The sequence below is a fragment of the Colossoma macropomum genome, unplaced genomic scaffold, assembly GCF_904425465.1.
Source record: "Colossoma macropomum unplaced genomic scaffold, Colossoma_macropomum, whole genome shotgun sequence".
Lineage (NCBI taxonomy): Eukaryota > Metazoa > Chordata > Actinopteri > Characiformes > Serrasalmidae > Colossoma > Colossoma macropomum.
In genome coordinates this window covers 6,739,648-6,762,988 of record NW_023494785.1, presented here as the reverse complement: position 1 = coordinate 6,762,988, position 23,341 = coordinate 6,739,648, and the positions used below count along the sequence as shown (strand labels likewise).

General features: G+C 39.2%; 1 protein-coding gene across 8 annotated transcripts in view; it reads left to right on the top strand.

The window, feature by feature from the left end:
• abi1a (abl-interactor 1a) overlaps window positions 1-23,341 on the top strand; it is a 106,575-nt gene that overhangs the window by 60,496 nt on the left and 22,738 nt on the right. For 5 of the 8 annotated variants that reach the window (XM_036581979.1, XM_036581953.1, XM_036581996.1 and 2 more), the window contains exons 4-8: window positions 1,128-1,304; window positions 13,136-13,150; window positions 14,737-14,840; window positions 17,090-17,230; window positions 20,596-20,696. In XM_036581979.1, the coding sequence (XP_036437872.1) occupies window positions 1,128-1,304; window positions 13,136-13,150; window positions 14,737-14,840; window positions 17,090-17,230; window positions 20,596-20,696 (538 nt within the window). The remainder of the gene's footprint in view (window positions 1-1,127; window positions 1,305-13,135; window positions 13,151-14,736; window positions 14,841-17,089; window positions 17,231-20,595; window positions 20,697-23,341) is intronic. The other 3 variants (XM_036581987.1, XM_036581971.1, XM_036581944.1) reach the window with 1 other exon arrangement.

The window sequence follows — 23,341 nt, the reverse complement described above, 5'->3', positions numbered from 1 at the left end:
ATCAGTCAAGTTCTTACCCCTTGGTGGGATTATTAGCCTATTGTTTTTGTAACTTTTCTATATGTGTATGTATTAAATAGAAGTCAAGCATGAAGCCTCAGTAAGGAAATTTCCTCTGCTCTGTTAAAACGCAAACTTAGTCTTTATTGTTCTAAGAAGTGATTATTCATTCACCGAGTCATTTTATTTGCAGAGCTGAATACCCGACGGTGTCTGTGGTGTACTGTGTACTTTTTAGTGATTCAGCTATGGGTCTACAATGCATTGTTATTCTATACAAGTTACAAATTACGAGTGCAGCCACAGCGCGGCAGAAGGAGGAGCAAACAAAAATCTTTTATTCCTTAAAAGGCAGAAAGCTCACGTCCCATGCAGCACGGAGAAGAAAGAAATGCTCTGTTTCAGGAATACTTGGATGTTTGCAGTCACAAACTTTGTGTGTATGAAGTCAAAGGCACAGAAACATCTCAAACCCAACTTGATTTTGTTTGAACAAGCAGCTCAGCAGATTGCTAACTGGATAATCCAGTCCAAGATTCGAGTTGATTCACTGTAATGATTCACTTTAAAACTGTAACATACAAAGTAGCTCTACTTTCTTTAGCTTCATGGTAGCATATAAGGGTAAATCCCATATCTGCACCATGTCCGGTGGCGGTGTGGTGACTGTGGTGGTTCCTCCTGATGAGTTGGTCCACCTGGCATCATAGATGCTGTTCCATTGGCTACAGTTTGCTAAAGATAAGAAGGATCATTGGTAAGAACCAAAAACATTAAAAGTTGTTCATGATTCTGTTAAGGTACATCCTTTCCTCTGTTTGAGTTGCATCATATTGTGCCACAGAGCAACCTCTGTGTCTGTGTGCAGGTCTGTCTCTCTCTGGAGCCCCAGCATGCTGTTAAGTCATGTAATATGCAGTAATTGATTTTGTTAGTGTGTGTACCAGCTATGGAAAGGGGTTTAAGAGCGTGGCAGTGAGGCCAGCAGTATTTTAATTCAACTTAATGGTTATAGCAGCTATAACACAAGCTTATAATTGGATTTTAGGGCCTCCTGATGGCCCTAACTGTTGTGCTTCTTGCTGCAGCATCATGGTTTATCTCCCTCTCTTTTTTTTTTTCAACAGACGGTGGATATTCACAAGGAGAAAGTGGCCAGGCGAGAGATTGGTATTCTGACCACAAATAAAAACACATCAAGGACCCATAAGATCATCGCACCGGCCAACATGGAGAGGCCAGTGAGGTACATCAGGAAACCCATTGACTACACCGTACTGGATGACGTGGGCCATGGAGTCAAGGTACACCGCCCTTTTCTGCCGCATGGACGTTTCATTGTTTTTCATACGTTTCGAGGACAAAAGTGTCCTGAAAACATATAAACGAAATGGTCATCCATGCTTCATTTGTTTTAAACTGATAGGGCAAAAGCACTTCTTGTTGGTTACTGAGGTTAAGATTAGGGTTAGGCCTAGAAAATTATTGTTACATATATTCTCATTACACACATATTCCTATTATATCTTTTATATATATGAAAACTTGTAAATATAATACATATGAGGCATATTATTCTATATAGGCACTTACACATATATGTAATATATTATTGTATCCTATAGGTATATATATAATAATAATATATCCCTTATATATTACACATCTGTGTAATATACTATTACATATAGGTGCTGACATATATACAGTACATATAAGACCTTATGGTTACATGTAGATACTTCTTATACCTTATATATTGTTATGTATAGGTAGTAGGTGTTTGAGTGTGAGGGAGAGATGTTTGTGATGCTTCGTCACTCTTGACTCTTTCAGAGAGTGACTCAGGGGAGTTTTGGGAGTGCATGTGTGAGCTATTTTTAAAGCTCTACTCACAGGTCTGAAAAAAAATGAGCCAATTAATTTATGAGCCTTTTACAAAGCACTTTGTACTGAGAATGCTTCTTGATTGTCCGTTGTTCCTCAGTGAAGCTGAGCTGAGGTCAGGACAATTTTACAGTGTTTTTATTTATTTTTTTTTAACCAATCCACAGATTAGGACACCCACTGGCTTTGTGGTTCATTCTTTGCGTCTATTCGTTCTGTGTAGAAATTAAAAGAGAAGCTCAGCCAAGCATCATGATGATGTCGCTTTAAGTGGAGGAAAACAACAGGCTATCAATTAGCATGATTTCATCGTTTTTATGGTGTCAATTAGTGGTTATTGACACGCTCATTTATTGATGGAAACATTTATGGAAATCGGTATTTTAACCTAACCTCTGTCTGCTGCATATGTGTCTGCATGTGATCAATTGCCATAAACAGTAATTTCCCTGTTCTTAGAAAAGTACAGCAAACCCATTCACTAGAAACACACAAGAGAAGTCAATAGGAAGCTGCTTCAGCTTCAGCGGCCGGCCACTGACGTCCAGTGTGAGCGACTTCTGACTTCAATCCAGTGGATTTGCTGCACTTTTACAGGACAAAACACGTCCAAATTATTGTCCGTGATAATTGACTGTATGATACAAATGCAGCAGACAGAGATTAAGCTGAAAAAACGGTAGAATATTCCTTTAAAGAAATAGTTCTTTCATGAATGCTAGTGTTGCTAACAGTGAATGAAAAATAATAGACACCAGTTAGTAAACTGACAGTGACAGTTGCTTTTAGCTTCCTGCAGAATTAGCTTTATCCACATAATTCTTCCTTTAAAGTTCGTTTTCTTGAGTCAGACAGCGACACGACAGCAGCTAAACTTCCTCCTCGTAGTCCAGAGGTGAGGAAGCCTTGCTCGCGCTGCCGATCTGGTTTTGACATCTCTCCAGAGCTGCAGTTTCCTGCTTCCCATCCATCATCCCATCCACTGGTGCCATCACGCCGATTGGATTAGGCCTCAGCTGGTGTCCTTAGAGCAGTGATGGCCACTGGAAAGGCCACATAAAAGCCATCACGTCAGCCTCAATTTAGCAATGCACAAATCACAAGGCCTGTGATTATTTCATCTTCAGAAACCGTGTGGCCTCGTAGCTCCGAGATGGTCCATTATCATCTCATGTTCGAGTAGTTCTCTCTGAAGCTGATGCCGAACAAAAACTGCGAAGTGGTCATTTATGCAGACCAAGCAATCTGCCAGTGTTAAAGGGATTTACTGAGGTATTCTAGCATTTTCTTTTCATGTTTGTGTGGTGATGCTGCCAGAGGGTTTGAGGTGCTCAGAACTGGGCTTGTAGAAACAATACAGTGTAGTAGAGGAACACTGCCCTTTAATACTGTTTTAATACTGAATGGATCAATTTGTTAAAAATCCTATTTTCATGATCTTCCATTCAGAGTTAAGAATGTTTCTTCTGTAAAAATGACCATTTTGGAGACTAATGATAATCATATGTGATACAGACCATAAAAAACAGCACACAAGTTTGATTTATGCTTGAAAATAGTCCAACAAAGTTTGTGTTGGCCGAAAAATGAGCCATCTCATTTGTGTATTTGGCGCATTTTAGAACATAATTCAGAATCATATCAAAATAATCAAGCTGAATCAAATCATAGCAATGTTTGTAGGGATGTACGCTGATATTGCAATCGTATCAGTATCAGCAGGCTTAGAAAAAATATCTTGATTGAAATTTCGACTGATACTTGATGATTAATTTTACTCTGGAATTAGCGAACGTTTAGCCAACGCTGGATTACTGCATTAAAATATCTGTGTTTTATTAATCTTACTGCATTTTTAGAGCTACAGATGGATATATTTCTCTGCAGTGCTTTTCCAGGTGGATGTAGTCTCAATTTGTACATTTTTATAAATGTTTATATATCAGCATCGGCATATATATATATACATGAAAAATATTAGATATCAGCATTGGCTCGGAATGCCCATATCAGAGCACCTTGAGAAGTTTGAGATTTCATGATGTACTAATTTCTTTAAAAATCAAAATCTAAGATGTTGAAAACTCTTTGTTGAATTTTTGATGCCAGTTTTTTTGATGTAGCACCACTTAGTGCTTTGTGTCTGCGTGTCAGAGTATCGTATGTATTGTGTATTCTAAAAATGTCTATAAGGATATGTATGCTATATCGCTCACCCCTAAATTGATGTATTATTCATTAAAAATAACAGTTGTGGATAAAATATTTAACGTTGTTAAATAAACCCAAATTTATTATCCGTTCAAATTAAACAGGCCTATTAAATATTTAATGACTAATAAAAAGGGACACACAATGAAGGTAAATCTATTTTGGTGCTTCAGTCTTGAAAATTTCAGCAATAAAACAGCGCTGATGCAATTTGTGTCACTACCAAGAGATTAGACTTAGTTTTTCTTAGTTAGTCGCGAATGTTTCCTCTCTCTCTCTGTAATCTGGCTGTTGGTGTTTTAATCTGGATGTCTGGATTTTGAGTATCGCTGGTGTGAATGAAGGATTACAGCTGAGATGACGTTCGTGTGATGAGAGATCTCTGTCAATCACCCAGTCCTGATCCACCAGTCACAGCCAAGAGCTAAGCAGTAGTCTCAGTCATCCATGTGCTTTTTATACACATCGTATAGAATATTATATACGATGTTTCGTCAGTGTCATACAAAAACCTAGTAGCTTCGTATTGTTTCCTATTCCATTTGAAATGACTAGGCGTTCTTTAAAGGATGTGAATCCTTGTTCATGTTAAGTGGATCAACAGAAATAGTTCAGAATTAGTCTGAATAAAATCTCATTACATTAGAGGCTCCAGTGTTTTTCAACCTAACGTCTATTTGCTGTATCTGTAGCGGGCTGTTGGTTAGCTTTGATGTGTTTCCCTGTGCTTTAAAATAACTAAAACCCACTAACGAGAAGCGTCTTCCTGTTTACTTCTGTTATGAATGTAGTGAGGCAATGGATTTTTTTTTTTGGTTCTTTTTTTAAATACAGAGAAATTGTTTGTGGTAGTCGACTGCGCAATACAGCTGCAGCAGACTGAGATTAGGTTACAAAACACTAGAGTATTCCTTTAACATACACTACAATTAAAAGGGAATTCCTTTGGCTCTTCAGTATTTCTGCATAGTTCGGTCACTGACATCTAAACAAAGTCATTCAGGAACCAGGTGTCATGATGTCTGTATCGCAAATATAGCCATTTTATTCAACATCCAAAATGAACAGTGAATCTAAACGTGTGTTCTGAGTTTTGATATGGAATGGTGATGACGGTAAAGTAGTGGTAAATAAGTTTTCTTTGGGAACTATTTTGCTTTTGATGTTTTAAATATATGTTTTTGGGCAAAAACCTTCTCGAAAACTATCGTAAAACATCAGGCAGCATATTCATAACCACTTTGCGTAATGTCTTTCTGTGAAGTAGCTTTTAGAGGCGTTAAACTCAGACGTCTGGTTCCTATCACCACCACTGCGAACAATTCTGACTCTACGTTTCTCTGGAATGGAGCATTTCACACCAAACCACTCTGAAAGACTTTGTTTACAACATAATGATTTAATTATGCAAAAACGCTGAAAAGCATCCTTCTCCTGGATAGTTGCCATTTCAGAGATATGAGTTTATGAGGGTAATTATTTAAGTATCTTAGCTTTCTGCTGTAGTTTGTCCACTTCTGGGTGATGATTAGCAGTAATCTACTACAAGTAAAGCGTGCAGTGATTAAAACAAAGCTGTTAGTTGAGTCCTTCTGCATGTGTGAGGTGTCTCACCTGTGATTTTGTATTTAATTCATTTTCAGAAGAAAGTTGGAGGGGCAGCTTTTAGTAATCTGTATACTTTAAGTGGAACGAAGCTTGCTTGAGCCACCTTCTCGAGCTTACTCTCCACAGCTTGTTTGACTGAGAGCACAGGTATCCATATTTTGACCAGTGCCCAGTCACAGGCTTGGTCCCGTAGTGTATTTGTCCGCGGAGTTCACACAGCTGCACAACACAGCAAGTAAAACCTCTGCATGGTGTCTGCAGTTGTTTGTTTTCTCCACAATTATGTCATAGTGCACACAGAAACTTGACGATTACTCCCTGCAAGAAGTATACAGAGGCCTATGGGCTAGCTTTACTCGGTGCACTTTACACACAACTAGTTGTTTGTTTTGAGTTGCCTGCAGCATCATTTCTGTGCAACTTGACCGTTAAAAACAATTAATTTTTCAAAAGCAATCAAAGTTGCATGCAACACATTCAGTTACTCCAGTTGTTAACCAGATTTACAGCTCCTACCATATAGTTCTGACTATAAAGTCACTTGAGATGCTTGCGACTGTTGTGGCTGAGTATCATGTGAGTTGCAGCATGCTTTACATTGTGCAACTTAAGTGCATTTTAGTTTCAGTTTAGTTTGCACTTTAGGTTTCAGGCAACTAAAGTTACATGAAAATTTCACTGTTTAAAGCCAGCCCAAGTGTTATGTAACATTAGCGTTGATGAATTCGCTAATTTAAGGTGCACCCATTGCTGACACAGGTGTTCGAGTGTGCACAGCTTCATAATCTCCATGGAGAAGCGTTGACTAATAGAACAGCCTCACACAAGCCTGAGGTCACTGTGCTTAATGCCAAGCATCATCTGGAGGGCTATGAAACCCCCCCAGCATTGGGCTGTGGAGAAGTGGAACTACTCAGAAGAGTAGAGGCTCTTACTGCAGCAAAAGGGGGACATACTCCCTGTTAATGCTCTCGATTTCAGTAGATGATGAACAGGTGTCTACAAAGTTTTGGACGCATAGTGTGTGTCTGAAAGGCGCTGTAGTGACGGGAAAATGGTCGTGTAGATGCTTCTTTCCTCAGGCAGAAGACTTCACTTGACCTTCTCTTTCCTTCTGTAATGGGTTTCAGCCTCTACCTCGCCTGCAGTCGCTCCACTGCTACTGAAAGTCTGACTCATTGGCCTGAGGGATTAGAGCATCTTCAGCCAGACTCACCCACTCACTGTTCGCTGTATTATTGCGAAAGATGAGATTTACTTCCTCAGTCAGCTGATTCTTAATCTGCTCAGTGGCTTCTGAAAGCCAGAAGAGTCGTCAGTTGTTTTTCAGAGGATTTCTTTGGTGAATCTGCTAATTACATTTTCTTTCACTTCCTTTACTTACATTACAGAAATCACATTTCAGCCTTCACTCTCGTGCTGTTGGATGCTGAGGCTGAGAAATATGAATCTTTTGTTTTTCTGTCTTTTTAAAAAAGCAGATCTCTCAAACTCTACGGTAACTTTATAGAATAAGGAAGAAACTTTCTTAACTTTTAATGCACCTTAATGTACCTAAACCTTCTATTTGTCCAGTGGTCAATGGTTGTGGAATATTCATACAACAAAAAAAGGACAACTAGTGCTTTCAGACGATACTTAAAGAAAAAGAAATGGAAAAAAAAAGGTTTTGATATGACGGTGGAGGAAAAGTGGCTGTGTATTGTTGAACTGTTTTCTGTGTTACAGTTAAACAGTAATCAAGTCTTGGCTAGATTTATACCCACAATTTCCTGAATCTTTAGAATTCGCAGTTGAGCTGCACGATGTGGACATAAAATGCAGTGTTTGGTAATCTTGGATATTGTGGTGATATAAGAAGCTACAAGGTATGATTACAATTGTATGGTTTTTATTGGACATGTAACAACTACAGATTATGGCCTATAAAACAAACATAGACCCACGAACACTAATATGTGTGTGTGTGTGTATATATATATATATATATATATATATATATATATATATATATATATATATATATATATATGTATATATAATGGAGTTATGGCATAACTGAAGTTTGAGGAAAGACCACGCCTTAACTCCTTCTTCCCAATTTCAGCTTCCTATAAATACCACTCCTTCACTCCTCCCACTCGTGACGAAATTTCGCACCCCTCCTCCTCCCCTTCTCCTCCACTTTGTCCACGCCTGCACTTAATCTTGGTAGGGGGGTCGGCCCTCTCGCGATCCACAGAGGCCGTACTGAATTCCAGCCCAAATTTTCCTCAGAGTTCCCCTCCTATCATTATCTAACTTACCAAGGCGTGGTCTGCATTCGCAAATATATATATATATATATATATATATATATATATATATATATATATATATATATATACATATATTTATATATAGTTTTGCAGGTCTATATTGACAAAGTAATTAATAATTTAATTGATTAATACATTTTTTAAATTCCTTAAAAACCTCAGTTTTTGATGCAAGTTTGGTGTCACAGTAACCATTACTGCTTAGGAGTAGAGTATTTTTGAGCAATACACATCTGTTTTTCTTTTTAATTGGCTTTATAGCAGAGTGGCTAAGTCACTCGCTCTGCATATGGGAGACTGGAGCTGAGTCTGGCTCAGGAGAACAGACCACTGCTCTAATATTAGACCCCGACTCCTAATGCTACATTCCCGCCAATCTAATTAGATAGCTCTCATAATGCATGTGAAATGTAATTTGATATGTTCTGTCGTTGCAGCCCATAATGATGTGTTCATCATAGAAATTCATATTGTGATAAATGATAAAATTATGATTCATCGTGCAGCGCTAGACTGCAGCCTAGTATTTTAGAAATTTATAATCTGGTTATACTGCAGTTTCGTGCTTCATTTGTCATAACTGTGACAGGGAGGTTTCCCATAGTGCTGAGCTTTCCAAACTGGTTCTGAAAGACGCCCAGCCAGCCAACATTTTTGTTCTATTTTTGCTCCAAAAGCACCTGAGCCAGGGAATCAGTGCTTCGGCTTATCTTGAGTCTCTTGGACAGACAACCTCTAGACTCACAGAGACAAATGCCCTGCCTAAGCCCCTCTGTTTCCAGGTGTATGGAGCTCAGCTTCCTCCTCTGTCTTAAGTAACGTTGCACAACAGCCTTGGTGGGGGCTGTAATTCCTGATCCTTGTTAGACTTGAGTTGAAGAGCCATGAGTTTCATTTCTCTTTGACTAGTTGAACCACAATAAAACAGAGAAATAGCGAAAAGACTATTTTAAGGAAAAGTTAAGCAAAAGTTTCTGCCTTACTCTAGATGTGGTCTGTTAGCTGAGAGTAGTTGGTGTCTGGAGCTGCGAGGCTTTTAGTGGACAGTATGGCCAAAAATGTATATTATAATATTGATATATCAATGTATATATATATATTTATGTGTGTGTGTGTGTGTGTGTGTGTGCGCGCATATGTGTATATATTTCTTTAACATATTTCTTTCTATTTATGTATTCCGGCACCTTTAAATGTAACTGCTGCACCATTTAAGGTGGAACAGGAAATTTGAGTATGTAGTCAATTTCAGCTTTTTAAATTTCTCAAGTCATTTGTTTCGTATGTGCGTCCATACACTCGTGCCTCTGACTATCAGACGCTGCTGGAAATTATTTCATTTGTTGATGCTTCAGTATTGGCTGGTTTCGTGCCCATACCTGGTGTTGTATTATGCAGCTGATCAAGTCAGGTGGCTTCTCGAGAAGAAAGAGAAGCACTGGTGTCCTTGTTAGGCTAAGGCCAGCCCCAAAAGACCCGCTTCCTTGAAAACCAGTGAACTGCTTCAGATTCAATGGACTGGACAGCGGGAGGTGATTGAGAGTCTGCTGAATTTTATTAGAGATGTGACTGTGAAACATCCCTGACTCCCTGCCGCTCAGCTAAACGGGCTAACGTTAGTGTGGTTTGCACTGTTTGTCACGTTGACCTGCACTTTTTCTTCAGTGCAGATCTCAACAAGTCAGCTTTGGGCAGCATACATGCTTAAAGTGCAGCCGCGTTGGTGGATGCTGCAGTCCCTACTCCTTTTTTGATTAATATAAAGATAAATATAAATTAATATGAGGTCTGTTAATTGAATAATTCAGTTATAAGTATATTTGGACCGCTGTGGAGCCGTGTGGCAGAGTTTACATGTTTTTAAATGAGTAACGGTGTGATGTTTTCCTCTGTTACAGTGTCTTCATTGCTCACAGTGGAGCATGTATTATTGATGTAGCACTTGACTCTGTGCTTGACAGCAGTGAACAGTCTCTACACAAGCTGTCCTTGAACGAGCAGGCTGTTATTTGTTTTGGTTAGTCCCTGTAGCAATGTTTCAGCTTACCTTAGAATTCCTTCTGAGCATTCCTGAAACGAAAGATTAGTCATCGGAGGAGAAGAGGTTGGCATGAAGAAAGAATCTAAGCCCTGAACCACAGGTTAGCATCACAACAGCCAGTGGCATTTCAGCGGACTCACAGAGATTGAGTGTCAGGAAGCGGCAGTTTTTACCCTGGAGTCTTCTGCTGCTTGCAGAACTGTGTTTGTACAGCAGGACTGCAGCTTGACAGCGGTTCTCTTGTTCTTTGCCTGAGGCTCTAAGGTGACACTTAGACCCAAAGCACTATATTGTGTGTAAATGTGTATATCATATGTTACACTTTGTCCATCCTATCAACATTTACAGTGTTTAAAATGTTGTCTTCGTTGTAAAAGCTCTGACGTCTTGTCTCCACTGACTGGTTGCTGTTGTAAACCTGCAAGGAAACATGATCATTCTCATATTCCGGGAATAACATTGTCCTTTGTGGACAGACAGACAAACCAAAACCACGTTTCACTTTCTGTATGTGCAAATGTGTAGTTCTGCTGAGGACCAGGGGAATTAAGAGGAAATTCCACCGATTTGTCAAACTTTCTGCAGTTCTTCAGAGTGATTTGATGTGACGCTGTTCAGATTAGACAAATTTCTTAACTCTAAATTTCTAAATCTTAAAGATTTCTTTACAGTGGTGAAGATGGGAACCAGGGGTCACAATGTCTACAGCACAGATATAGCCATTTTATTTACTGTCCAAAACCACCAGTGAACCTCCACGTCTTCTGAGTTTATATAAGTAATGTTGATGATGGTAAAATAGTGCTAAATTAGAAAAGTGTTTTTTTGTTTTTTTTTATTTATATATTTATGTATTTATTTATTTATTTATTTATTAAATTCATCCAAATTCAAAATGATTTTCTTGTAAATCATTACAGAACAGTGCAGTAAACTGTAAATGGTTTAAATGAGCAGAAGTTTATTATGTAATTTTACAAGTGCTGAATATGAATCTCCTCCAGCTGTACAGACATCAACGCCATAGTCAAATTCATCCCATACTCGATTGAGCATGTCGGGTGTCGCTGCACTCACAGCTCTTTCAGTGTGATTTCGGAGATCATCCAGCGTTGTGGAAGCAACGACGAACGCTCTGAACTGTTGGAGGTTCACTGCCGACTAAAATCATGTTGCATATATATATATAGCCTAACAACACCCTGGATATATCCCTTCACCATGAATGTATTTTAAAATTATGTGAGACAGTGTATTTGTAATCTTTTTTATATTGGAGCCTTTAGAGACATTAAACAGTGCTGTTGTCTGGTTTCCACCACCACCAGTGAATTCTTGCTTTGTAAGTTTTTCTACGTTGTTCAAAACCACATCAAACCACTCTGACTTTGTTTACACCTTCACTGTTTAAGTATCCAGAAATATGGAAGAATTGATGGAATGCGCCCAAGGAGAGATGCACATGGTTCATTCCAGGTGTCAGTTTTCAAAATCTCTACCCGGGAACTTGGTAACTTCAGATAATTGGGAGAAACTTACGCCATTGAAATAAATCAACACATAGACTTATTGTTGGCCTCATTTCAGTTTGTGAAATATCCATTGCTGATGTTGACACATTGACTCAATCCCTCACCCCTCCAAGGCATTGTTAGCACTTTTGAGCTAATGAGGTAACCGAATGGCCCTTAGGAGAAGAAGCGACGACATCAAGTTGAAAGAGGCAGATTGATGCACATTGTTGTTTTGTAGACGTGTTTGTAGGCGAAGATTAACATTTGAATCTCAAGTTTTTGGCGTTCTGTTAAAAGATAACTCTTTTGCATCAGTCATCATTTTCGCACATTGCTTTGCGCTGCTGTTTGAGTCCATAATTGAAATCAGTGACTAGATCCGTTCTTGACAGATGCCAGAACGCTGTGACCTTATGTAGTGTGGGTTTGTGGTGCCGTTTGAAAAACCTTTTGCTGTACATTCATCATTTCTCTATGTGGCTTGTGCCGGACACCAAATGTGTAAAAGATTAATTTTGTTAGGGAAAATGGATTTGTTTATTAATGATGTGTTGATTATCTCTTGCTTTTTTCTTTCCTGTGATTAACTGAGTGTCCTTTCATTAACTCTCCATTATACATGCTTGAATATCAACATTAATCATAAACTAGGGCTGCAAAATATAGACCTGAAATGTGATGTTCTGTGAAGTTGTTGTTTATTGCGATGGCTAAATGAGATGCATTAAATTATGGTTAAAACAGTGCGTCTCTGACTGGATGTGCAACAAGGTTTGTGCTGTGTGAACAGAAATCTGACTAACCCCTGATTTAAGAAAAGAAAACATTCCACAACTATTGTGCAAAGTGCAAAATTAAAATAAGAAAAATCGAGTAAAATATATATTGAATTCCTTAAAAAGCTCCTTACAAAGATGCAGATTTGTTGTGGCATTGACAGTTGCCCTTCATTCTTTATAGTGAGGTGTGCAATATGATTGAGTTTTATTGTTATCGTGTTAAATTATGTCACAATATGCTTTTGTGAGTATATTATGTATATCGTCACTACATAAACGAATACTGAACGTCTGCATGATGCATTAAAAAGAGGGTATAGTTCATCCTTTTTAACTGGATTTACTGTAGTGCTGCATTTAAAACGTATTTTTATGTGTATTTATTCATTTATTTAACTATTTAAGTATTATATTTTTGCCATATCGCCCACTCTTACACTGAGACGTCGCATTTGAAGTGTTTTTACAGGCTAGTTATATGTGTGTAGGTCTTTTGTGTATCTGTTCTTCAGTTGCAGCCTTTAAAGTATTCACTGCAGAAACTCTTATGACGATAATGATAATGAAGTACAGTTAAGCTCGCCGGCCACTACAGTGCCCCTGCTATCCAGCACTGGAACTGACCTCTCTTTCTGTACAGAATATTGAGCTTTGGGTTGAAACAGTATCAGTGGGTCTTGCTATAAGACTGCAATTTTTGACTGGACTCTCTCTCTCTCTCTCTTTTTCTACCTCTCTCTACCTCTTTTTCTCTTTTTTCTTGTATGCCTACATTAGTGGCTAAAAGCCAAGGTAAGTACAGTTTGTCACATGACCCGTCCTGCTGTAGTTTATCAGTTGTCCACTCCCACGCTGCCCTGAACGTGTTTCCTCTGTAGCTCCAGCTTCAGCCCAATGGTCAGTTTAACTGAACTGTTGTCACTTTGCCCACAATATAGGGCTGGGCGATATAACCAAACTATTGCAATGTGATAGACTTGCATCATATTAAGCCATATCCTGTAGCATTGTTCATAATCGTAATTTGAATCATATCAACTCCAAATCTAACACAATATTGGCCAAGTTTAACCCTGTCGGTCAGGACAGTCCTACTGATACTTGCAGTAGCAGTAGGGATCCTGATACTCCATCCATATTGTTCTGTCTCACACTCCTGTCCTTGTTATGAACAGCCTGATAAATGCTGTCAAAAACTGGGAAGCTCCAGTGGTTATTTTAAGCCGTATCGCCCACCCCTAAAGCTTCATATAAAGTGTAGCTCTGTGTCTTAACACAAAATAGCTCCCCACACATAGTTAAATGACCCTCTGTGGGCTGTGTGGGTTTCCCAGACTAAATGATTCCTTTCATACAGCCGAGGCTGGCCTGTGAACAGTGGCCCATATTTATCAAACACTGCTGAATGACAGTGCCGGTTTTGAATCACTTTCGTCTGTCCGTTCTGTCCTAATGAACCCAGCTGCACCGGGAAGAGATGCCCTGATTCAGAATCAGTACTCTTGATCTGATTCACTGAATAAACATTTATTCCGTTGTCTTTGAGGCTCAAGAGTTGTATGCAAAAGTACAGAGAGCACAATTAAATGTGGCATTTTCTGCCCATTTTAGTGCATATTTTTTATTAATTTGCTGCATTTTATTAACTGGCTGCACCCCCCCCCAAAAAAAAAATTGAAATTCAGCAAATCAGCAGTAATTCTGCATTAAAATGTACAGATGTGTGTTCTCTTTAGAGGATGCAGCATCGTGTCCTTGGTGGACCTTCGAGCAATAATACAGTGAAAAGTCATATTTGCAGCTTCCCTCTACCCCAAATCTAGTCAGTGTAGTAGCAGATGTGGTTGTTGTCTGAAGTTTGCTTCTTTAGGCTTAGTGACATCAAGCTGCCTGTCTAAATCATCATACATTTGCCTCAAACTGTGTTGTGCTGTTAAGTGATCTCATATAGACTTGCGTATGGTTTCTGACACTGAATGAAACTGTTATCTTCAAAAAAGAACAGATTTGTGATGATTTAATGAAGCAGTTTGAATGTCGTTATTCAATGGGGTATAAGCCTCCATTACTTGTAAGCTACATTAGCCTCGTAGCTTTACTGCAAAACTAAAGAAGCACATTTCAGACGCCAAACATGTCTTGGCTGAATGACAGCATTTGGGTCAAGAGGGTAAACTCTGTAAATTAGATTTTTCTCCAAACTGTCAATTAATGCAACATATATACCTAAAGGGGACATTAACATGACTGAAAGAGGTCTGGGAAGCCCTTCATAAGCCACAGTGAGCTTCATTGTCCTGTTCCTGTTCTTGTCTGTAATTTGTGGTCAAGCCTCTGATTGATCGCTTACACCTTCTGCTTTACCGTTGTTTCATCAGCAACACGGGAACAATCAACCAGTCAGAGGAGGAACACTATCGAGGACCAATCCACCAACACAGAAGCCACCCAGCCCACCCATGGCAGGACGTGGCACTCTGGGGTAAGCAGTGGTTGTGGGTCAGAATATCAAAATACTCAGTTATTTCTTGACAGCAGTTTCTTGACCTGTTCAAATAGATTAGAAAAGTCTCAGATTATTAATAACACCTAAATTAGAGACATTATAACTGAGGAGGAGACAGTTTACCGGTTCAGAAATGAATGGGAAAGCTCGTAACGCTCAGCTTGGTGTCTGTTTACTGGGAAAATCCCACCCTTCAATAAAAAGAGCCAACCGGCTTGCTGGCAAGACTGAATGCAGGAAAAGTCGTCCCTCATTGTGGAGATATGCACATGCGCTGCAACCACAGCAGGAGATGCTAAATGCACCCGCTGGGTTTGCGTACCCATGGCACATTTGCTATAATTAAGGATTTTAATATCTGATCAATTAAAAGAGTAGCCTTAACAGTGATATATTACCCTGGCGATACGTGTATTAATTGACACTGACTTTGTTCCACTGCATATTCGTTTTATGTACCTAATTTGGCCAGTAATATGGATTTAATGTCTCAGTGGCTATTTTTAAACAAAATAAATGTAGGTTGCATTTCTAATCACCAACAGAATGATACAAGGGCACAGAGCCCATGTCTGAATAAAATAATAAACTGTAACCTTAAGTTAGGCAGAATAAATACTAATCTAAACAAAAATGATAAAATGCAAAAAGAGTATTTTCTTCAGTGATTTCTAAATCGCTTGTCAGATGCTTTTTTGTGTGTTATTTATCAGTGATTTTGACACATAAATGTGGATTCTAGTCTGGAAATTGTGTGTCTCTCCCCTTTCAAAAAGATTGGAGCTTGGTCTTGCATGAGTGGAAATAACTGCCCAGAGACGTGGGCAACAGACTGTCCTACAAGGACTTTGCTTAAATGCGTGTTTTATCCACCATATGCACATACCTGGGATCATTAGTAGGGTTGGGCTGATAGGAGATGCCGTCATCCGTCGTCTATAGCTGACAGACATCATGATGTTGAACCAGCGTTATGAAGCATCATGTATGTCTCCGTTTTTAAGTGATGCAGTCATTATGAAGGCACAGTCTCACGTCTGCTGAAGCTCTGTGCTATTTATATTATCAATTCAGCTTTACCGACAGCCGCTAATAACATGTTGTCCCAGAAATGCTGCAGAATCATTTAATTAGAAAAAACTATAACCTAAAAAAATAAGGACACTTTTTTAATAAGGAGAAATGAGCGACACTTCCATTCCTGAGCCAAATATTTTATCACTTATCTAACAGTTTGTGGTACAAATCACACTACTTGGTTTAGACAGACTTGTGCAGTAGTGTATATGAGACACCTTTATTCACACATTACAGAAAGCTGCTCGCAACTGATCCTACTTAATTATTTAGAACCTTATCACAGAAACATGTACAATTTCTGAATTTTGTTATTCTGAAATTGTGTCAGATATGAGCTTAAAGGTTAATCTCTGTGAAGAGTACTTTAACATTTGGAACATGATGCTCGCTCCCTCTTTTTATTACATTCTCATTTAGGTCTGAGTGAAAATGCCAAATGTAAAATCTTTTAAATCTGTTCCTGAGGAAAAATTCAATATTGTACACCTTTGTACACCTGTTGTTCACTACAAAGCCGTCAAACTGTGATACTGATGCCGTCCTCGCTCTTTTCTGAGCGTCATCATTTATATCCATCATCTTTTTCATTTTGATCCACCACTGATCAAAACTAAGCATCTGGCTGCATCCTATCAGAGTAAAGTTGGCAGAGGTGGCGCTGACTGAGCACTTTTTTTGTTGTTCCTAAATCATAAGGGTTGTGATTTTGGGGGTTATTTTCATAGACATGGCAGGTGTGGAAAATTCTGTTTAAGAACTTTTATTTATACTTTTATTTATCAGAGCCAAACCAGTCTGTATAAAATGAAAGCTTTGTAGAATTAAGACTTTACGCATAAAATATCGAAAATCAAATCTAATCTTGACTTCAGAACCGAAAATTGTACCAAACCTGAAAATAAGCATACTGTGAGAACAGTCGGGTGCGTCTAGTGTGCAGCCACAAAGTCACATTTAGTTACACTGTTAAGTCATCACAGCGTAAGGCACTTACTGATCTGTAACCTCAAACACATTTTAGTTAAAGCCAACAGAATAGATAACAGCTTTATTGTCTTATCTATAGTCTGTGTGATGTTACTTATTAACTTTTGTTTATTTGTTTATTTATTTCTTTATTTTCTGTCTGTCACTGTCTCACACAGGCGTAACACTCCCTATAAAACTCTTGAGCCAGTAAAGCCCCCCACGGTGCCCACCGATTACATGACCAGCCCTGCTCGACTGGGTAGTCAACACAGCCCAGGACGCACCGCCTCCCTGAACCAGAGACCCCGAACACACAGGTAATATACACACACACACACCTGCACAGGTGTTCTCCTCAGTTGTCTCATTCAAACACACACTTTCTCAAAGTTGTTATAGATAGCACCGCATTTTATTTGTTGTAAAGGTTGTTATGAAGGATTATGATCATAAAATCTCACATTCAGTTAGATTTGGTTCAGACATTTTGGTCTGATTATAAAATGTGATACAAATCTGATATAAATTACACTGTAATATTTCACAATAGTGGAATATAGACAACAAAATACAAAACACTCAAACCCCCTAAGAGTTATATTTATTTTGATGGTTCAAATGGCTCAAACTAAGAAAATAAGATAATAGTATGTAGAAAAATGTCTGGTGTTAATAATTTATCGTGCTAATGCTTTATTAACACGCAGTTTTTAGCATATTGGTAATGATATTGAAGTATATAATTGCAATATGGTATTTTGTCCATATGATGCACTCCTTACCAGAATTTTGAAGCACTGCCTCTAAACGCAACCTTACCGGAGATTGATGATTAGCTCTATTTGCGAATAGTTTATCTGGGTAATTAAATATCTCAATATTTATCCCAGAAACCTAAAATATCACAGTGTGACCTCTTCCGCAATATTGTTAGCCTTCTATTTATGTTTAACGTATATTTATCTTCCACATCACAGGCAGCTTGGTAAGCAGTCTATAAATGGCTCCATGATGTATAATGCGTACTGAGTATAAAAGCATATTCCTGCGCGTATGATTAGAGATCAGAATAAGCCTGTAGTGCTTATTCAGCTCCTGCGGCCGGCCGTTCGGCTGCTCCGTCTAAACCTGATTCAGTAATCTGTCAGACTGACAGCAGCACCATCAGTCACTGCCAATGTGGGTCCTTTTTTCCCTTTAATTTAACTGCGTGGTCTGATCAGTAATTGAATCTGTGTAGGAGTAGATGAGGAGTTTGATACTCAGAGCTGCAGTCAGGATCTCAGAACAGATCTGATCTGAGTGTTCTGCCTGCTCGACTGATGTATCACTTGTAAAATCAGTGGATGTTGGTTGTACCGCTTTATTAGTATCGTCAAAGATGGCACCAATACAGCGCACACACTTCGAAGAGGGTAATTAGAGAAGATTTATTCATTTGCGAGTATTTAAAATGAATTATGGTCTTGTGCTAGTCTTTACAGAGACTACTAAGCTGACCAGTAACCAGAATTCTGGATCTTTATTACCTTGTTAGTTGTTCCTGAACATATTAGGCACAATTCATCATATCATTTAAAGCCCATGTGTCAAACACAAGGCCCGAGGGCCAGATCAGGGCCACGACACAATCCTCTCCGGCCCGCAAAAGTGTTTTAATTTTCTATTAATATTAGCTTGTTTCACAATGTGCTGCACTACAGTCCCCAACATGCACTGCAAGGTAATGTGCGCTCGGACTTTCCTACCCCAGGAAACCTGTGGGACAGCGGTTACACCTCAGTTCTACACAGTTCTATGCAATTCCACACCAGTCATATCACCAAACACACTAACTGTAGTCCAGCCAATATAAAAGCGTAACGTCAGCTCAGCAGTTTAGAAATTGAGCCCAAGTCTTAATGAACTTGCAGCAAAGAAAGGACGTCAGGTGTCTAATTCAAGCAGATAGGTAGGTTTAAAAGACTTGAACATTTCAATTATTCATGTAATATTTCAAGGTTTACTACAAGTGCTTATATTTTACTGACGAAGTTCTTGTGAATTCTGAATAAACAGCGGCCAGTTCGGGTCACAGCACAACATTAATTAAAAATGAAATAAAACTTTTTTTTTCTGGCCTGCAGATTTGATGAGCTTTTTAAATGGCCCCTTTAGTGATTTAGTTTTAAAGTGTGAGTATCTTGTTTTGCCTGTAATCTTTCATCTAAATGAAATGACGTTTGCCCCACGTCTAAAACGTCTGAGTTTTGATTGTCACGGTGCACCAGCGGGCGAGGACAAATAATATTAACTAATAATACAATATTTCAGCTCTTCCTCCCACCACTCTCACGAGTTTCACTTGGAAAGACGTCAAGGTACAGCAGGAACGTGAGTTTTCCATTCACGCTGACTTTAAGAATAACTCGGTCTCCACTGTAGTCCATGTAATTACTGAATAATAAGACTTAACATGTAAATATCCTGGAATCTTAAGGAGTAAGAAACCCGACTAAACTGCTACGAATTCTGGGAAGCTCTGACACGATAGTATCTGTAGTATATATTTCAGACGTTGTGCTGTTTAAGAAATCGTAGGAGATCTTTAGAAATGCCGCAGTTAATATTTTTCTGTTTTTAAGTTAATAATTTACGAAGTAATTGTACATTAATGTTTCCAGAAAATTATTTTTTTAAATCGTTTGCTGCAGAGGTTGTTAATTCTTTCACTTACTGAAAACAACATAATATGTAGTCTGTGATCCAAAATTACATAAGATATGTAATCCAGAATTTTGCGTACACTGCACGTGTAATGCCATATATATATAACGTGGGGTAAATAGAGTGAAATCTCACTAGAGGAAGGCATCCAGCTGTGTAGGTACTACGTAAGTTTTTCCATCATAGAAAAGATCCATTTAACCATGCAAAGAACCGTTTATGCATTCAAATGTTCCTCTGAGTTGTCATGCTTCTTTGTATAAACATTGTCTCTGCTGAAGAACCCTTGAAGAGCCACTTTAAAGGGTGCTTACACAAACACACACAGTCGCTTTTCCTCTATGTGTAATGTATGTTTCTGCAGATGAGTGTGGACCCCCTGCTGGGACCCCTCTGTAGCGGCAGAGCCGCAGGGTTAGATGATAGATGAACACACAGCCGTGATGGTGTGGATGTTGAGGATTGAGGTTGTGTCTGAGCTGTTTGTGCTGTAGTAGTGGGGACTGTGTGGATGTCAGTGAGACACTATAGAGTGTAACTGTACTGAGAGTGTCGGAGTGGATCTGTATGAATATGAATTACAGTAACGTCTCACTGACTGCGTGAATATGGGTCACTGTCTTATATAACACTGTAACAGTGTCTCTCTCTCCCTCTCTCTCTCTCTCTCTCTTTCTCTCTCTCTCTCTCTCTCTTTCTTTCTCTCCCCTGTTTTTGCCTTTATCTCTTTCTTCCACTTTGTCTTTCTTTTTTTTTATTTTCTTTCTTTTTGGTCTTTTTTATTTCTCTCTCGTTTTCTCTTTCTGTTTTATCTTTCTTTGTACCTCCATCCATTTTTTATCCTCTCTCTCTCTCTTGATCTCTCTCTCTCTCTCTCTCTTGCTCTCTCTTGCTCTCTCTCTCTCCCTCTCTCTTTGTTTCTCTTTTTCTCTCTCTCCCTCTCTCTTTGTGTCTCTCTCTCTATCTCTCTCTGCAGTGGTAGTAGTGGTGGTAGTGGTAGTCGTGAGAACAGCGGAGGCAGCAGTATTGGCATTCCCATCGCCGTGCCTACCCCCTCCATCCCTAACTCTGGACCAGGTGAGTTTTCTCTCTCTCTCTCTCTCTCTCTCTCTCTCTCTCTTCTCGCTTCATCTGTCCTCCTTCAGAGCCCAGGGCCTTTATGGATGCGACATCTTTAGTATACAGTCGATACAGACAGTAATTTCAGCATGTTTCCCTGAACTATAACCTATTAAGCACAGTTACAGTAGAGTCCAGTGGCTGGTCGCATCAGCTTCAGCACCTGTCCATTGACTTCCATTACAAACATCCCTACAGTGTTTTCTGTTCCTTTATAAGTACAGGGAAATTATTGTCTGTAGTAATCGATCAGACAGAGGTAGGGTTGAAAAATGCTGGAGTGTTCCTTTAAGCCTTTACTGATGTAGGATCAGCTCCCTGCTGCATATATCATCACATTGATTTGCTTAGGAAGGCAAAAACCAGTCGTAGATCAGCAGTTATGTAAATCTCCAGGTGTTTCATCTAATGGCTTCCTTTTTCTCTTTTTAGTAAATGAAAAGATAATATAATTAAAAAATACAGTAATAATAATGATAATAATAAGATAACACTTGATTAGCCATCACTGGCAGCCATTGTTTTGCCTCATGGCCATTGATGATTGGCTATAGTATTGTTTTCCAAAACTGATCCGCAAATACTGACCATGTACTCATTCCAAGGCATTCTGTGTGTGAAAGGCCGCCCCAGAGGAAAGAAATATTCTGAATGAGACCTCATCTTGATCTGAGGTAGATCTGTCTTGGACTTAACTGTGTCTAGGAGAAGTACCTGAGATCAAGAGGAGATCTCATTTAGAACATTTCTTTCCTCTGGGCACGTTTTCAGGCATTTAAATCGTCTTTGATTGTCAGTGGTGATGGATGCAGTTTATCAGTGATTCATGCCAATATCGTCATTCGGCTCAAGGCCAGTGCACAAAAAGGTCCACAGAAACTATAATACAGCATTGAGAATTACTGTAGTAACACTTCCCAGCTAATCTTTCTCCATCACACACAGAAACAGCACCATGTGCCATGCGGTAATAGCATCTCCAGTTAGGCATCAGACCAAATAGGCACAATCAGATTAGAGTTGGAGGGTGTTTGTGTTCTGAGGTGAGAACAGAGCTCGTTTTTAATTGACCCTAATGTGCTCCACTCTCTACAGCAGTTATTTTAACCCTTCTGTCTCCCTCCAGCAAAGGCAAACACTCAACATAGCATTCAGTCCGAAAGGCAGAGACAACAGAAATAATCCTACTTTACTGCTGTTGGGTTTCTCTGAGTGTTTTAAAGTGGAGCAGAGTCAGTGCTGTGTTTTACGCTTCACTTTCAACTCCGCCAGAATGGCCTGTTTTCTCCGAGAGAGAGGGGGGTTAGTAAGAAGTAGGGCGCTGCTCTGCACAGGGCACAAGGACAGGTGGAGAGAGAGGAAAACAATAGTGAGTGGTCTAACTGTAGCTGGTGGATGGACAGAAAAAAGAAGGATGTACAAAGAGATTTAGAGGGAACAGAAAATGTGAGTGTGGTTGGACAACAGAGTGTGTTTGGGGAGTAGACAGAGAAATAGAGAGAGTGATTGAGGAAGACTGAGAGTAATGAAAGAGGAACAGAAGAAAGAAAGCTGTAGAACCAGAGAGAGGTAGTAAAAGGAGGTTAAGGGAGATGGACGGATGGATGGATAGATAGAAAAATTGATAAGATGGATGGATGGATGATGGGTAGATGGATGGATGATGGATAGATGGATGGATGATTACTGGACGGATGGATGGATAGATGGAAAAATTGATTGGATGAATGGACGGATGTCTGACTGATGGATGGATGGACAGATGGATGATGGATAGATGGATGGATGATTGATGGACGGATGAATGACTGATGGACGGATGGATGACAGATGGATGGATGGATGATGGATGGATGGATGATTGATGGACGGATGGATGGACAGATGGTTGGATAGATGGAAAAATTGATTGGATGGATGACTGATGGATGGATGGAAGATTCACAGATGGACAGATAGATGAATAGATGGATGGATGGATGGACAGACAGACAGAGACATTGACAGATAAATAGACCAATATACGAATGAATGGATGGATAGATAGGCAGATGAAGAGATGGGGGAAAAAGAAAACATATATATATATATATATATATATATCTATATATATATATATATATATATATATATATATATAATGTATGGAGAGATGAATGGATGGATACAGATAGATCAATGGATGTGAAGGTAGAAGATGGGTCAAAAGAGATGAATTGATGAACAGACAGACATAGATGGGTAGATAGTTCGTTAACAAGATTGATAGGTACAGAGAGAGATGAACAGAAAGGTAGATAGACATATACAGAGAGAGAGAGAGAGAGAGAGAGAGAGAGAGAGAGTTGGCTCCTCTGCAGGCTCCTGTTGAGAAGAGCTACAGTATATGAAACGGAACCCCCTTCTCCATCACACAGTCACCATGGCAACTCCCTCCATCAGCACTGCTGGGATCCCCTGCCTGTTTGTGTGTCTGTTCATATTTATGAGCGCTGTATTAGTAAACTGTAATGCTCACTTCTCTGTGTGCTGTTATGTATGTTAATACATTTTCTTTTAATTGGAGTGAGAAATGAGTATCATAGCATGTTTCTGTGCGTTGA